This window comes from Myxine glutinosa, chromosome 3, assembly GCF_964187855.1.
Source record: "Myxine glutinosa chromosome 3, kmMyxGlut1.1, whole genome shotgun sequence".
Taxonomy (NCBI): domain Eukaryota; kingdom Metazoa; phylum Chordata; class Myxini; order Myxiniformes; family Myxinidae; genus Myxine; species Myxine glutinosa.
Window position 1 is genome coordinate 184,976,360 of NC_136263.1, and position 17,967 is coordinate 184,994,326.

General features: G+C 46.6%; 1 protein-coding gene across 2 annotated transcripts in view; it reads right to left on the minus strand.

Moving 5' to 3' along the window:
- LOC137417152 (alpha-(1,3)-fucosyltransferase 7-like) overlaps window positions 1-12,355 on the minus strand; it is a 124,508-nt gene extending 112,153 nt beyond the window's left edge. Inside the window, exon 1 of one of the 2 annotated variants that reach the window (XM_078774823.1) lies at window positions 12,193-12,355. In XM_078774823.1, coding sequence (XP_078630949.1) covers window positions 12,193-12,280 — 88 coding nt within the window. In that variant the 5' untranslated portion in view covers window positions 12,281-12,355. Of the gene's footprint in view, window positions 1-7,576; window positions 7,751-12,192 lie in introns of those variants that run through there. The other variant, XM_078774825.1, reaches the window with a different exon arrangement.
- Between the last annotated feature and the right edge of the window lie 5,612 nt (window positions 12,356-17,967).

Here is a 17,967-nt window from a genome sequence, read left to right on the forward strand (position 1 = left end):
CAATGTTTGTGGCCACCCACCATGGACCGCAGTTCTTTTGCGGGCAAGCACCACCCATGGATGGACCTATGGGTCAACGTGGCACCTATGCCATACAGGTGAACCACTAATAGTTGGCCCCCTGACGGCCACAATAAAGAAATGGACGCGGTTGGTGCCTTTCTTTATTTTTAAAGAAGCAAGAAGGCCAAGTGCACCACATGAAGGCAAGACCAGCGGCAGAACATCGGCCGGCTGCGACACCACCGGTGATTTATAAACACTTTATTGGTGCACCGGATGGTGCTGACTGTGTTATGGGGTGGTGCTTTTGGTGCTTGGATGGGGTGCTCTGCACATTATTAAAGGCCGTAAGGCCACAGAGCACTCGTGGGTTGGTGTATCGATGCTGGCATGCGTGCTCTCTCTATGCATAACATCTGCATGTGTTCCTCCAAAAACAGGTCCTGGATCGTAGTGTAAATATCAGCGTAGTCTTGTGTAAATAATGCTCCCTACCGGCTGTATGTGTAGTTTGCGAATTCTTTCCGCAATTCGGTTATCCTGTGGGTGTGTTTCTGTGAGGAGAAGGGTGCAACGTCGCAGGGGGACATATTTACTCATTTGTGAACATCTGTAAAACTGTCGCACTCAGGGTAGAGTTAATAGTAGAGGGAACTACATCTGAGTGCCACACTAAAATAGGTAAAAATTTATCGGTTCGGGACGCCCCGAGGGTAGAGAAGGGTGCAATGTTGCGGATATGGCATTTGGCCTCAATATCCGCTTGTAAATACTCCCCTATTTCCCCAATACTCCCCAACTATCCCCAATCCCCCATTCCCTAGTCCCATTGCCTGTAAATAACACTCTGTAGAACCGACCTTCCCCTTTTTCCCCCATTAAATGTCGTGCCCAGGTTCACCGCATCTCACGTAGACAACTATAGGACATCTTGCTAGTTATTCTTAGTCTATGTCAGTTAAGGACTCGTTTCCATTAATTCTGACTCTTCGTTGCACCAGAATGTGATCGTATGGCACCAGTAGTGAGTTTAGGACCTCCCCTTACCTCCTCCCATCTTCCCCATGAAACAACAACTACAACAACAACTACAACAACAACTACAACAACAACTACAACAACAGAGGGGCGCGGCGTGCGGGGAGTGTGCGTCCTCACTCCGGCTAGGTTAGCCGCCATTACCCATGTGCGCCGACGGGGTTACCAAGAAGGGGCTGCCTGTCGGCCCCTCGTCAAGGGCGGAGCCGGTAACCCCCCCGCACGCACCCAATGAGAAGCAACGGGCCGATTCCATCTGGGGCGGAGCTAACGAGCCGAGGGCGTGTCACTCCCCGCCGGATATACGCAGCGACTTACCGGATGTGGAGAGATGCGCCTGAACTACGGAGAGCAGAGGATGCCACCCCCAGCGCGACGATACCTCCCCGCATCTTTGGACCGGACCGGGTCGATTCTGTCCTTGAGCCAAGAGTGCACCTTGAGCCATCGACTACCCGCTTTCCTTGCCATCAATCCCCGTGTGAGTCAGTTTTTGTCCCGTTTATCTGTCGTCTGTCGGGGTTAATATAAGAGTGTGTCTAAGTGCCTGCCTTTCTATGCTGTCCCTCTTGTCGTTGTAATCTGACCTTCCGCCCTAATATAACCTCCTCCGGAGGTCTTGAGAACTGAACCCTTGGTGTCGTGTCATTTTAATCCAGCCGTTGTGTCTTTTCCATCATTGATTTAGCATAGCGCGACTTAGTCAACGTTCGAGTATAATCGGGTAAACGTGCAGGCGCGGTCATACCAAACCGCTCGGTAAACCAACATCCACCACCGCGTCTGTAACAATATTTTTCACATTTCGTTTTTTCGTAAGTTTTTTCGTTTCGTTCGTTTACGTTCGTTTACGTTCGTTACAAGACTTGCCATGGCCTGCTATTATGTGAAATCCCCGTTCACATTTAAATCACACATTCCAAAAAGCACATTTCAATAATCACAGTCACTCATATCTCCATTTCCAAACTCACGACCACATAAAACACCACCTATTCACATAAACAAACGCCACCCACAAGACACTGTGTGACACACATCCCATCCCCCTCACCGACCATGTCATCACTCTCACCCGCCCCCTACTCCAAATTAGATGTCCCCAATTTACATAGCAAGTCCTGAATCTTGGGACAGTAACCATCAAGGCCTTACCTCTACCTTGATGTGCAGGTATCTACCAGTTGGTCAGGTCCAAAGTGCTATCCACCCTCAAAATCCCCAAATTTCTCATTGGACCAATCAAACTTCTCCAAATTGATCTTTTATCCCCACTGTACTGGCAGGTATGTGGAACTGCATCCAACAGTGATTATCACTACTCTACTATATTTGGCCACGACAGCTCCGCACCTCTACCGTGCAAGGGTCATCGGGACAAGCCGAGCAGTCAAAACGCCAACATGGCCCATCAGTGTCCATAACGGTGTGACCCACCATCCATCCCTCACCTCCCCCCCCCACCCCCTGTGAGGAACACAGCTGCTCTAGCTCCAGCTGGCCAATGTGGTGAGCACCTGCTGCCAACACTACCAAACTTACCTGTCGGTCCGACGATGTCTTCACCTGCAAATGAATAACAGCCCAAGACGAAGGTAAAATGTACAAGAAAGAAATATTTATTACGGAACCCGCGAACAATGGAACGCGACAATAAAAACTAAACCCCCCATTGAGCGCTCTTACACACAGACTTCGAATACACGATGGGAAGGATAATACAATAAACAGTTTGTCGTGTTGTGTTCTGTGGTGCGTCTTATCTGTGTCTGGCAGTGTCAGGGATCGTTCAGGCTCCAAACGATGCAGCTCTAGTCAGCGTGAAACGCTCGGTCCCGTCTGCTGGCGTTCCACCGCCTCCACCCCTCCCACATTCACCAGGCCTCTCGAGCCAAGCGAGCGAGCATGCAATGGTCTCCCGGCTGCTGCAGCTCATGCGCTCACTGTTCGCACATGAACCCCGGGGAAGAGAACCGTCGGCGCTCCAACGTCTTTCGAAGCGAAACTCCAAAACGGAAATGAAAAGCTAGGGCAGAAGGGAGGTCCAAACAGGAAGGCAGCCAACACCAGAAGGACAAAGGGGAGAGCTCAATCGGACAGTCCAAGGCGAGAGGGCCAAAGGAAGGGAGAAAATGCCGGCAAGCGAGAGGTTTCTACTCGCCGTCCCGTGACGTCAGCCATCCTCTCCACCAACCAGTGCGGTACCCCATCGACTTCTCGATTCTTCTCATCTCCTCCGGCCCCTCCCATTGGCCGAGCACTTGGAGCCCTGCTCCCATGCCATTGGTCGGTGGCCAAACACCAGTCCTTCTTTACTTTCTAATCGGTGTTCTTGGTGTTGCTCGCCCTTCCCCCCTCCTGTCAATCAAGAGTCCTTCAGGGCGTGGCTATTGCCTGCCTTGCACAATCTGTGTTGCTGTGCCAGCTGGTGATGTGGCTGGCTGCGGCCCCATCGGCGGTGCCCCGATCAGGCTTCCTGCCCGTTCTTCCTGTAAGTCTGATTGTGGCGGAGGGGATTAATTAATGTGTGCTCTAGTGGGGCTAACTGAGTGTCCATGGTGCGGTGCCAAAAGGGACAACGGGATAGTGACAGGGGGCATGACATACAAGGGAATTTTACCCATAATCCCTGAACTAATGAGCATGCCCCGCCCCCTCATAACAGGGACAAATATCCAACTTATCCGACATCCGAGCTACAGGTCCCTGAGTTACTGTATGTACATCGAGATGGTTCTTCTGTCACAATCATCGGAGCACCTACCTATGCAGATCTACCTGGATATAGATATTCCCCCCTACCCCAAATTCATAACAATATTACATTATACAGCACCTTAACGATGAAAAGGCAGTTGTTATTGAGCGTTTTAATCACACTTTGAAAGAGAGACAATATAAAAAATTCACTCCACTCGGTTCTCAACAATGGGTATCTATGATTCAGGACATTGTAGACAATTATTATAATACAGTTCATTCATCAACAAAATCAAAACCATCGGAAACATTTTCAAAATTAGAATACGAAAAGGAGATTAATATGAGAAAGCCAAAGTTCAAAGTTGGTGATATTGTAAGATATATAGATGGAAAAGTCGTTTTGAGAAAGTTTACACAAAGATGGACTGATGAATTCTTTAAAATTGTTGATGTAATGAATACAATTCCTTTGACTTACCAATTATATGATTTAAAAGGAGAAGAGATTTAAGGTTAATTTTATTCACAGGAATTACAAAAGACACAGATGAGCAGATAATACTGTTACGAATTTGGTAGAGCAAAATGTAGAACAGAGTAGATCTCAGTAGGTAACATGCTTCGAGATGTCGCGATAAGGAATACTTCCTGTAATAAGTCCATGTTTAGGCGTTTTGTCGGTTAAGGTGTATAATTGTGAATCTACCAGGAGATTCGTGTGTTAGTTAGTGTAGGGGTTAATCAGTAGAGCCCTTGTCTGTCTCACCTAGTCGTCAAACCTTTGTCCATTATGGCACTGCAGACCACTTAAACACTAGCTAGGACCTTTAGTACAACACTAAATGACGCCCTTCCCCCCCTGACATGACTTAGGAAGAAATCAGGCTGGAACACCGCCACCCTTGGCCGCCACCATTTACACCTCCGAGAGGCCTACCCACCTCACCTAGCACGTGCTATAACCCAAGGAATAGGGGACGGGAGTGGCAGTGGCGCAGTGGGCGTGCCCCTGGACAAGCCGGCGAGCCGGGGGAGGCTCTGATTGGCTGAGGAGTGGCCCAATGCTGACGTCATCGGCAGAGATATTACCGAGGGCCGGACGCCATTTTCGGCAGTTGAGCCGGAGGAGTGAGGTTTGAGTTGAGTAGAGAGTTCAGCACGTTGAGTGAGGTCTGAGTCAAGAGTTTGTGTGCACCCGAGTCGAGTTGAGATCCTGAGTTCAGCACGAGGAGAGAGAGCCCGTGTTGCGTTGGCAGTTCACAGTGCGCAGTTCGCAGAGTTGGCAGTTGAGCCATAGGGGTTGTTTTGAGCAGCCCGGTTGAGTCGTTCAGAGATCCCGACCCGAGTTGGGCTGAGGTGTAGCCTGAGTGGAGCTCGCTGTCCTGCTGTCGACCTCGTGGTGATCGGTGCTTGGTGCTCGGTGCTGAGAGGCCTTGTGGAACTTAGAGCGAGGGACCTCATGGTGTGCGATCGGGCCGGTCAGAGCGGTGTTGGACGGAGCGGTGTTGGACGGCAGCCACCAAGACAACGAGACAGATAAGCCCGAGCTCCGCGTACACTGTACACGACATGACGTGTTCTTTTCTTTCATTCGCAGCCCCTCGTTTGTATCTGAAGTGTGAGTGGGGACGTCCTGATTAGGATATTAGATTTACCAGCACGTGCTTTTCCTGTCCTTGCTTTTATTTGAATAAATCGTTGTATTATTTTGCATCCCCATTCAAACCTGTGCCGCTTGAGTTAATTTCCTTTCACAGGACGGAGCTACGCCAGCGTGCTGCAGTTCAGTGCTTTCGCCGCAGCCTCCATTTCCCTTTTTCCTCCCGCGCGGCCATAGCTGAATCCGTGTTTGGATAGTTGCCTCCGAATAAGACCGTTTAGGCGATCCACAACTCTGATGTTAATTGGAGTTGCGCGACAATACTTAAGTAAGTATCAGCCCACGGGTCCTAAAATCCTGCTCTGCCGCTCTTTCACTCCTTCTCTCTGTTCTCTTCACCCTCTCTTTTGCTCAAGGTCATCTGCCATCAGCTTGGAAATCAGCCAACATCACCGCTTTACACAAAAAATGTGCAAAAACAGATCCTTGCAACCACAGACCAATCAGCCTTCTCCCAATTATCAGCAAAGTCATGGAAACCATCATTGCTTCGGATATAAAATCTTTCCTCTTCTCCAATGGCTTGATCTCTGATTATCAATTTGGTTTGAGACCAAGTCACTCTACTCTGGACATGCTGCTTCTGCTGTCTGAACAATGGATGGAGGTCCTCAACGCCAAACAGGAAATTAGAGCTGTCTCCCTTGACATATCACGTGCCTTTGATACGGTCTGGCACCCCGCTCTGCTCACCAAACTCTCCTCCTATGGTATCCATGGAAATCTCCACGCAGGGCTTGCGGACTTACTCTCTAGTCGTAGTCAACGTGTGGCCCCGAATGGGTTTCTCTCATCTCCCCTTCCTGTTCAGGCTGGAGTTCCCCCAAGGCAGTGTTCTGCGGCTTGTGCTTTTTCTGGTCTTCAACAATGATCTCTCTGACTCTTGAAAATCCTCTCTATCTCTTTGCTAATGACTCCACTCTCTGCCGTTCCATTCCTCATCCCTCAGATCGGCAGTCTGCAGCCTCCTCACTCTCTGCAGACCTGGACAAAATCACAGACTGGTCAAACAAGTGGAACATGTCTTTCAATCATGACAAATCTCACACTCTTACTATGTCTCTCCGAAAAGACTGACTGGACAACCCTCCCATCTACTTTCTGAACTATCCTCTCCAAGAAGTTCTGTCACTCAAGCTTTTGGGTCAGAAAAATAACTTGGTGGACAGGTTCGGACGAAACTTGGTGGGCAGGTTGGGTGTGCGACAAGCCCAAATTGTTCCGATTATGGTGAAGATCTGAATATGTATTCGGATACGAGGGTTATTTATTTACCTCCGCCAAAAAGGTGGATGGAGGTTATGTTTTCACTCCTGTCTGTCCGTTTGTTTGTTTGTTTGTGAACAAAATATCACGAAAGGTTGTGGAGGGATTCCGACGAAATTTGGCAGAGAGGTGGTGTATGTGACAACGACGAAATGATAACATTTTGGTGAACATCCGGATTCGGGTCCGGCTACGAGGATTTTAAAGTTATTCTTCACCATTGGGAGATCGGGCTAAAACCGATACAGAGCACGATATCTCAAAAAGTTATGGACGGATTTGGACGAAACTTGGTGGACATGTTGGGTGTGTGACAAGACTGAATCGACTCGATTTTGATGTGCACCACATCCTCACTCACTGCATTCTTCGGAATGATCGTCAAACGAACCCACTTATCTCTTTCCCTCTCCTCTTTTCCTGTTTGTTCATTCTCTTGATGTTTGTCTCAATGTCAGTTTTACCATGCGCTTCCATGAGCCTCGCTCTTGAAAAGAAAGTGCCTCAAAAAAAGTTTGAATGGGATCTTTAACGTCCAACAAGAAATACGAGCAGACCGGACATCCGGCTTAAAATCAATCCGAGGGACAACACACTTGGTAGTTAGACAACAGCATGCCTGCGAAACACCAATCCAATATTTACAGTCGAGTGAGAAATTGAATGCAGAGTAGAAACCTCAATAATGTTAAGTGTGTTATTTCTACCGTACACCTGCCGGGACTCGTTCCAACTCTAACAAGAACTAATGATTGACAAGAATTACGAACTTTTCACAAACTTAGCATGTTCTATCATCACTGGATCTTTACATTTGAAACACCTTGAGAGATGTTTCCATTATTTAGGAGTAAAATCTTTTTGTGTGAACAGGTAGGTCACATTTAAAAGCGCTATTATGTTTACCTGTTTTCTTCCAAGATGGTACCTGCAGTTTCCTGTTGATGACGTTATCCATCATTGATGGACTCGAGGATTCTTTTGAAATCAACATTAGGATACGATGTTTCCCTTTAGGTATCACACCTTACATTAGTCGAGGGTTAAAGGCATGAACACGGAAAGTACTAAAATGTATAACGCAAGGGCGTATTGAGATTTAGAGGCGGAGGGAAATTATACAGCACGTCATCAGATAAGGAGGATGCTCTTTTTAAAAGGTAAGCAGTTTCGAGAGGTAAAAATAAAAAACGCCCTTCATTGCCAGTACCTGCAGCCGCAGGTGAAAATACAGGTATTTAAGTTTGACCTGTATTTAGCTCACTCTGCACGTGAAAAACCTGAACGCATCAACTTTGTGTTTGCCTCAAAATCTTGTGTCCCAAACCCGTCTAACAAATTGTAATTGGTGCTTGGGTGTTTTTTAACAACGCAGATTGTAACCGATACATGGACATTGTTTTGTTTGTTTACTTGGAGCCATTAAAATGAAATCTTATTATAATAGAGCAAACGTATATGGTTATGTACGTCGTTTTGTCGTGATGTTTATATGCGACAAAACGTCTTCTTCTTCTTCTCCGATTGGAGCGGAGAGTGAGGCGATTGGAGAGGAGAGTGAGGAATTGGAGAGGAGTGTGAGGAATTGCAGAGGAATGTGAGGAATTGCAGAGGAGTGTGAGGGAGTATTGGAGGAGAGTGTGAGCAGGTATTGGAGGGGAGTGTGAGGAGGTATTGGAGGAGAGTGTGAGGAGGAGTGGGATTGGAGAGGCGTGAGGGTGGAGAGAGGCGAGTGTCAGGTGGAAAGGAGTGAGCGGTCACATATTATGTGAAATAAATAAATTGTGTTCATTACATCATTTCTGGATCTGATGAATTGCCAGTAACCATTTTGTAAAATTTAATGTGCAGCATCAAACTCAATATGTCGAAATGTCACACACGTCCATGCCCGTGGGATTCCCACGGGTGACCCCACTAGTCTTATTATAAAAGAGCAAACGTATATGGTTATGTATGTCGTTATGTCGTGATGTTTATATGCGTCGAAAACGTCCTCTTCTTCTTCTTCTTCTTCCAAAAAATTACCACCCTCTTAATTAACCCTCTTAATTGCATTAAGACTGCTGAGACCCTTCAGACCACCAAAACCCCTGAAGACCCAAAATACCCTGAAGACCCCAAATACCCAAAACACCCCAAAGAAACAAAATACCCTTCAAGGCCCGAGTCTCAAAAAGACCCTGAATACCCAAAAACACAAAAGACCACGAAGACCCAAAAGACCCTGAAGACCCAAAACACCCCGAATACCCAAAACACCCCGAAGACCCAAATCACCCCGAAGACACAAAACACCCCGAAGACCCAAAACACCTCAAAAACCCAAAACACCCCGAAGACCCAAAACACCCCGAAGACCCAAAACACCCCGAAGACCCAAAACACCCCGAACACCCAAAACACACAGAAGACCCAAAACACCCCAAAGACCCAAAACACCCCGATGACTCAAAACACCCTGAAGCCCAAAAACACCCCGAAGACCCAAAACACCACAAAGACCCAAAACACCCCGAAGACCCAAAACACCCCAAAGAGCCTAAACACCCCGAAGATCCAAAACACCTTGAAGACCCAAAACACTCAGAAAACCCAAAACACCCCGAAGACCCAAAAAACCCTGAAGACCAAAAAGACCCCAAACACCAAAAAAAATACCTGAAGACCCAAAAGACCCTTAAAGACCAAGAGGGACCAAAATACCCAAAAGAGCCAAGAGCCCTTGAAGACACCGAACACCCAAAAGACACCGAAGACCCAAAATACCCTGAACACCCAAAACACCAAGAAGACCCAAAATACCCTGAAGACCCAAAACACCCCAAAGACCAAAAAGACACAGAAGACCCAGAAGACCCCGAAGACCCAAAACACCCTGAAGACCCAAAACACCCTGAAACCCCCAAAGATCCCTTTTGACCCTAAAGACCCTTAAATACCCCCCCACCCCCCAAAGAACCGAAACACCCCAAAGACTCTTAAAGACCCAGAGGAAACAAAAGACCCTTAAGACCCAAAAGCCTCTGAAGACACCAAAGACCCAGACCACCTCAAAGACCCAAAATACCCATGAAGGCCAAGAGGATCCAAAAGACCCTGAAGACCCAAATGGCCCTGAAGACCCAAAACACCATGACGACCCAAAATACACCAAAATGGTCAAAGATGCCTATCCCTCTGAAACGACGTGTGGTGAGGCGCGCTGAGCGCACCGAGTCACGCTAGTGCAAATAATGAACATGAGACTTGGGAAAAGTCTTGGAACCTCGTGTGCGCTGTAATGAAATAAATCTGGTGTAAACGCCAAGGGAGTTTGTTCTTTCAAGTGTTGATTAAATCGTTCACAAGAAAGTGATATTCTCTGTCTCCTCTGTCATCTTATTAGAGTAGAGAATAAGATACTGCACTTGATATGACAAAATTCATTTTGAAATGCTTGATTTGGTTCGAAATAGGCTTTCCCAATCACATGAAAGTTAATATTGGCAATGTTTTTTTTTTGTGGTGCTTATGCACAGATACACACTGTACTCAGTACACGCACATGTGTGGTGCTTATGCACAGATACACACTGTACTCAGTGCACGCACGTGTGTGGTGCTTATGCGCAGATACACACCCTACTCAGTGCACGCACATGTGTGGTGCTTATGCACAGATACACACCGTACTCAGTGCACGCATATGTGTGGTGCTTATGCACAGATACACACCGTACTCAGTGCACGCACGTGTGTGGTGCTTATGCACAGATACACACCGTACTCAGTGCACGCACATGTATGGTGCTTATGCGCAGATACACACCGTACTCAGTGCGCGCACATTTGTGGTGCTTATGCACAGATACACACCGTACTCAGTGTACGCACATGTGTGGTGCTTATGCACAGATACACACCGTACTCAGTGCACGCACATGTGTGGTGCTTATGCACAGATACACACCGTACTCAGTGCACGCACATGTGTGGTGCTTATGCACAGATACACACCGTACTCAGTGAACGTACGTGTGTGGCGCTTATGCACAGATACACACAGTACTCAGTGCACCAAACGCCGCCAGTTCGTACATTGTGCTGTCAATGTTTCTGGCGCAGTATGTCTGTGGTTTGTTCGTAGATTTGTCCATAATGTGCAACTTTTGTCAAAAAGAACAATTCGATTGTTATAATACTGATTTTTAGCATAATTGTAAGCTGTGTATTTTGTAGTGCCTCGGATCTTGTGAACGAAACTCGAAAACGAGTTTTCTAGCGCTCGTCCCACGGCCTAATCTCTCAGATCGGCACTCTGGAGACTCCTCACTCTCTGCAGACCTGGACAAAATCACAAACTGGTCAAACAAGTGGAACATGTCTTTCAATCATGACAAATCTCACACTCTTACTATGTCTCTCCGAAAAGACTGACTGGACAACCCTCCCATCCACTTTCTGAACTATCCTCTCCAAGAAGTTCTGTCACTCAAGCTTTTGGGTCAGAAAAATAACTTGGTGGACAGGTTCGGACGAAACTTGGTGGGCAGGTTGGGTGTGTGACAAGCCCAAATTGTTCCGATTATGGTGAAGATCTGAATATGTATTCGGATACGAGGGTTATTTATTTACCTCCGCCAAAAAGGTGGATGGAGGTTATGTCTTCACTCCTGTCTGTCTGTCCGTGTGTTTGTTTGTTTGTGAACAAAATATCACGAAAGGTTGTGGAGGGATTCCGACGAAATTTGGCAGAGAGGTGGTGTATGTGACAACGACGAAATGATAACATTTTGGTGAACATCCGGATTCGGGTCCGGCTACGAGGATTTTAAAGTTATTCTTCACCATTGGGAGATCGGGCTAAAACCGATACAGAGCACGATATCTCAAAAAGTTATGGACGGATTTGGACGAAACTTGGTGGACATGTTGGGTGTGTGACAAGACCGAATCGACTCGATTTTGATGTGCACCACATCCTCACTCACTTCATTCTTCGGAATGATCGTCAAACTAACCCACTTATCTCTTTCCCTCTCCTCATTTCCTGTTTGTTCATTCTCTTGATGTTTGTCTCAAAGTCAGCTGTGCCATGCGCTTCCATGAGCCTCGCTCTTGCAAAGAAGGTGCCTCAAAAAAGTTTGAATGGGATCTTTAACGTCCAACAAGAAATACGAGCAGACCGGACATCCGGCTTAACATCAATCCGAGGGACAGCACAACACACTTGGTAGTTGTACAACAGCATGCCTGCGAAACACCAATCCAATATTTACAGTCGAGTGAGAAATTGAATGCAGAGTAGAAACCTCAATAATGTTAAGTGTGTTATTTCTACCGTACACCTGCCGGGACTCGTTCCAACTCTAACAAGAACTAATGATTGACAAGAATTACGAACTTTTCACAAACGTAGCATGTTCTATCATTCCTGGATGTTTACATTTGAAACACCTTGAGAGATGTTTCCATTATTTAGGAGTAAAATCCTTTTGTGTGAACAGGTCGGTCACATTTAAAAGCGCTATTATGTTTACCTGTTTTCTTCCAAGATGGTACCTGCAGCTTCCTGTTGATGACTTTATCCATCATTGATGGACTCGAGGATTCTTTTGAAATCAACATTATGATACGATGTTTCCCTTTAGGTATCACACCTTACATTAGTCGAGGGTTAAAGGCATGTACACGGAAAGTACTAAAATGTATAATGCAAGGGCGTATTGAGATTTAGAGGCGGAGGGAAATTATACAGCACGTCATCAGATAAGGAGGATGCTCTTTTTAAAAGGTAAGCAGTTTCGAGAGGTAAAAATAAAAAACGCCCTTCATTGCCAGTACCTGCGGCCGCAGGTGAAAATACAGGTATTTAAGTTTGACCTGTATTTAGCTCACTCTGCACGTGAAAAACCTGAACGCATCAACTTTGTGTTTGCCTCAAAATCTTGTGTCCCAAACCCGTCTAACAAATTGTAATTAGTGCTTGGGTGTTTTTTAACAACGCAGATTGTAACCGATACATGGACATTGTTTTGTTTGTTTACTTGGAGCCATTAAAATGAAATCTTATTATAATAGAGCAAACGTATATGGTTATGTACGTCGTTTTGTCGTGATGTTTATATGCGACAAAACGTCTTCTTCTTCTTCTCCGATTGGAGCGGAGAGTGAGGCGATTGGAGAGGAGAGTGAGGAATTGGAGAAGAGTGTGAGGAATTGCAGAGGAGTGTGAGGGAGTATTGGAGGAGAGTGTGAGCAGGTATTGGAGGGGAGTGTGAGGAGGTATTGGAGGAGAGTGTGAGGAGGAGTGGGATTGGAGAGGCGTGAGGGTGGAGAGAGGCGAGTGTCAGGTGGAAAGGAGTGAGGGTCACATATTATGTGAAATAAATAAATTGTGTTCATTACATCATTTCTGGATCTGATGAATTGCCAGTAACCATTTTGTAAAATTTAATGTGCAGCATCAAACTCAATATGTCGAAATGTCACACACGTCCATGCCCGTGGGATTCCCACGGGTGACCCCACTAGTCTTATTATAAAAGAGCAAACGTATATGGTTATGTATGTCGTTATGTCGTGATGTTTATATGCGTCGAAAACGTCCTCTTCTTCTTCTTCTTCTTCCAAAAAATTACCACCCTCTTAATTAACCCTCTTAATTGCATTAAGACTGCTGAGACCCTTCAGACCACCAAAACCCCTGAAGACCCAAAATACCCTGAAGACCCCAAATACCCAAAACACCCCAAAGAAACAAAATACCCTTCAAGGCCCGAGTCTCAAAAAGACCCTGAATACCCAAAAACACAAAAGACCACGAAGACCCAAAAGACCCTGAAGACCCAAAACACCCCGAATACCCAAAACACCCCGAAGACCCAAAACACCCCGAAGACACAAAACACCCCGAAGACCCAAAACACCTCAAAGACCCAAAACACCCCGAAGACCCAAAACACCCCGAAGACCCAAAACACCCCGAAGACCCAAAACACCCCGAACACCCAAAACACACAGAAGACCCAAAACACCCCAAAGACCCAAAACACCCTGAAGCCCAAAAACACCCCGAAGACCCAAAACACCACAAAGACCCAAAACACCCCGAAGACCCAAAACACCCCAAAGAGCCTAAACACCCCGAAGATCCAAAACACCTTGAAGACCCAAAACACTCAGAAAACCCAAAACACCCCGAAGACCCAAAAAACCCTGAAGACCAAAAAGATCCCAAAGACCAAAAAAAATACCTGAAGACCCAAAAGACCCTTAAAGACCAAGAGGGACCAAAATACCCAAAAGAGCCAAGAGCCCTTGAAGACACCGAACACCCAAAAGACACCGAAGACCCAAAATACCCTGAACACCCAAAACACCAAGAAGACCCAAAATACCCTGAAGACCCAAAACACCCCAAAGACCAAAAAGACACAGAAGACCCCAAAGACCCAAAACACCCTGAAGACCCAAAACACCCTGAAACCCCCAAAGACCCTTTTGACCCAAAAGACCCTTAAATACCCCCCCCACCCACCCAAAGAACCGAAACACCCCAAAGATTCTTAAAGACCCAGAGGAAACAAAAGACCCTTAAGACCCAAAAGCCTCTGAAGACACCAAAGACCCAGACCACCTCAAAGACCCAAAATACCCATGAAGGCCAAGAGGATCCAAAAGACCCTGAAGACCCAAATGGCCCTGAAGACCCAAAACACCATGACGACCCAAAATACACCAAAATGGTCAAAGATGCCTACCCCTCTTAAACGACGTGTGGTGAGGCGCGCTGAGCGCACCGAGTCACGCTAGTGCAAATAATAATGAACATGAGACTTGGGAAAAGTCTTGGAACCTCGTGTGCGCTGTAATGAAATAAATCTGGTGTAAACGCCAAGGGAGTTTGTTCTTTCAAGTGTTGATTAAATCGTTCACAAGAAAGTGATATTCTCTGTCTCCTCTGTCATCTTATTAGAGTAGAGAATAAGATACTGCACTCGATATGACAAAATTCGTTTTGAAATGCTTGATTTGGTTCGAAATAGGCTTTCCCAATCACATGAAAGTTAATATTGGCAATGTTTTTTTTTTGTGGTGCTTATGCACAGATACACACTGTACTCAGTACACGCACATGTGTGGTGCTTATGCACAGATACACACTGTACTCAGTGCACGCACGTGTGTGGTGCTTATGCGCAGATACACACCCTACTCAGTGCACGCACATGTGTGGTGCTTATGCACAGATACACACCGTACTCAGTGCACGCATATGTGTGGTGCTTATGCACAGATACACACCGTACTCAGTGCACGCACATGTGTGGTGCTTATGCACAGATACACACCGTACTCAGTGCGCGCACATTTGTGGTGCTTATGCACAGATACACACCGTACTCAGTGTACGCACATGTGTGGTGCTTATGCACAGATACACACCGTACTCAGTGCACGCACATGTGTGGTGCTTATGCACAGATACACACCGTACTCAGTGCATGCACATGTGTGGTGCTTATGCACAGATACACACCGTACTCAGTGAACGTACGTGTGTGGCGCTTATGCACAGATACACACAGTACTCAGTGCACGCACGTGTGTTGTGTCTCACCAAACGCCGCCAGTTCGTACATTGTGCTGTCAATGTTTCTGGCGCAGTATGTCTGTGGTTTGTTCGTAGATTTGTCCATAATGTGCAACTTTTGTCAAAAAGAACAATTCGATTGTTATAATACAGATTTTTAGCATAATTGTAAGCTGTGTATTTTGCAGTGCCTCGGATCTTGTGAACGAAACTCGAAAACGAGTTTTCTAGCGCTCGTCCCACGGCCTAATCTCTCAGATCGGCACTCTGGAGACTCCTCAATCTCTGCAGACCTGGACAAAATCACAAACTGGTCAAACAAGTGGAACAAGTCTTTTAATCATGACAAATCTCACACTCTTCCAATGTCTCTCCGAAAAGACCGACTGGACAACCCTCCCATCCACTTTCTGAATAATCCTCTCCAAGAAGTTCTGTCACTCAAGCTTTTGGGTCTCACTATCTGCCATGGTCTTTCCTGGGAAAACCACATTTCCAAGCTGGCCTCCAAAGCCAGTCGCCGTCTGGGCATCATCCGTCGTGCGAAGTCCTTCCTTGGCACACCTGAGCTCCTCACCACATACAAGGCTTTCATCCGCAGCTCAATGGAGTACTGCTCTCCCCTCTGGGCTGGTGCTCCTCCCTCACACCAAGCTCGTCTTCACGCTGTTGAAACCAAAGCTTTCAGAATCATTGGAATCTCCCACGATGAAACTGATTCTGAGGGCCTTTCACTCACTCACCCATTTCTCTCTGTGCTCTGTCCCCCAAATATTCAAGCAGGACGCACAAGAACTGCCAGCAACCTTCTTCTGGTGAACCTGCCAAAATCAGGACTCTCTGCTCACTTTTACTCTTTCATTCCTCTTTTCTCCCGCCTCTGGAACAAACTCCCACACTTTCTTCAATCCCACTCCTCCCTCCAGATCTTTAAAACAGTTGTTCACCACCATCTCCTATCTTCCCCCATCCAAAACCTTGATATTTTGTACCCCCGTTAATACACCCCAAATCCACTTCTTTCAATCCCCGACTTCATTCCTGAAATTCCTTGTAGTATCAATTTGTTTTGTACCATGTACCCTTTTCCTCCTCTCCACCCTCCCCCCCCCCCCCAGCCCTCTCCCTTCGAACAGATCTCCCGATGTCCCTGTTCTCTACTGTTGTGCTTGTGAGCTTCCCTCTCTCCCCATCCTGTCTCCCCCTCCCTTTATTATTTTACATGTCCGTTTATGTTTTTTGTGTTTTATGTGCTAACATGTGTTTGATGTGCTCACGCTTAAACGAGCCTCAATCTTGTATCCAAAAAAACAAAACAGACTTTTTGGAATGTCGGTCACATTTTCCAGACAATCATCATCACGTCAGGATGTCGACCGATATGCCCCCGCCCACATTATTAGATCATTATAACACAGGCACCAAGTTTGATTTAAATCGGTTAAGCTGTTCTCACGTTATCACATTTTTACCTGACATGACCTCTGACCTTTGACCTCTCTTTTTTTTTGTATACATAATGGAGGCTCATGAAAGAGCTAACATTTATCACACAAACAAATCAAACAGACAAACAAACAAAGTATATAAAAAGGGGAGCGGTAGACAAGATGGGGAGAGAAGGGGAAGCACATCAACACAACATTTGAGAGCAGGGACGTCGGGAATGTGTGAGAGGGAGAGGGCTTGGGGGGAGTCGGCGTGGGAAGGGGGGGGGGTGGGAGAAGTATAAACACAAGGACACCAAGGACTTCCAGGAAAGAAGTTGGTATTTCAAAAAAGTGGATTTGGGGTGAAATTAGCTGGGGTAGAAAAGATCAATGTTTTGGATGGGGGAAGATAAGAGATGGTGGTGAACAGCTGTTTTAAAGACCTGGAGGGAGGAGTGGGATTGAAGAGAGTGAGGGAGTTTGTTCCAGAGGCGGGAGAAAAGAGGAATGAAGGAGTGAAAGTGAGCAGAGAGTCTTGATTTTGGCAGTTTAACCATAAGAGGGTTGCAGGCAGATCTTGTGCGACCTGTAGGAATATTTGGGGAACAGAGCCCAGAGAGAGCTGGAGGAGCAAGGCCGGAGAGGAGTCGGTAGAAGACAGAAAGACCACCAACCTGCCTGCGGTGAGTAAGTGAAAGGCCCTCGGAGGTAGCTTCATCACGGGAGATTCCAATGATTCTGAACGCTTTTGTTTCAACAGCGTGAAGACGAGCTAGGTGTGAGGCAGGAGCACCAGCCCAGAGGGGAGAGCAGTATTCCATTGAGCTGTGGATGAAAGCCTTGTATGTTGTGAGGAGCTCAGGTGTGCCAAGGAAGGACTTCGCACGACAGAGGATGCCCAGTCGGCGACTGGCTTTGGAGGCCAGATTTGAAATGTGGTTTTCCCAGGAAAGATCATGGCAGATAGTGAGATCCAAAAGCTTGAGTGACAGAACTTCTTGGAGAGGATTATTCAGAAAGTGTATGGGAGGGTTGTCCAGTCGGTCTTTTCGGAGAAACATCATAAGAGTATGAGATTTGTCAGGATTGAAAGACATGTTCCACTTGTTTGCCCAGTCTGTGATTTTGTCCAGGTCTGCAGAGAGTGAGGAGGCTGCCTTCGAAGCCACGACCACGCATCCAGGCTAAAGACCATTCAACGCTACCTACATGTGAACCATGCACCACAATGGTGCTCACTGGCATCATACGTCTTCAGCAAAGTGCTCAATCTTGGGTACAAAAGGAAT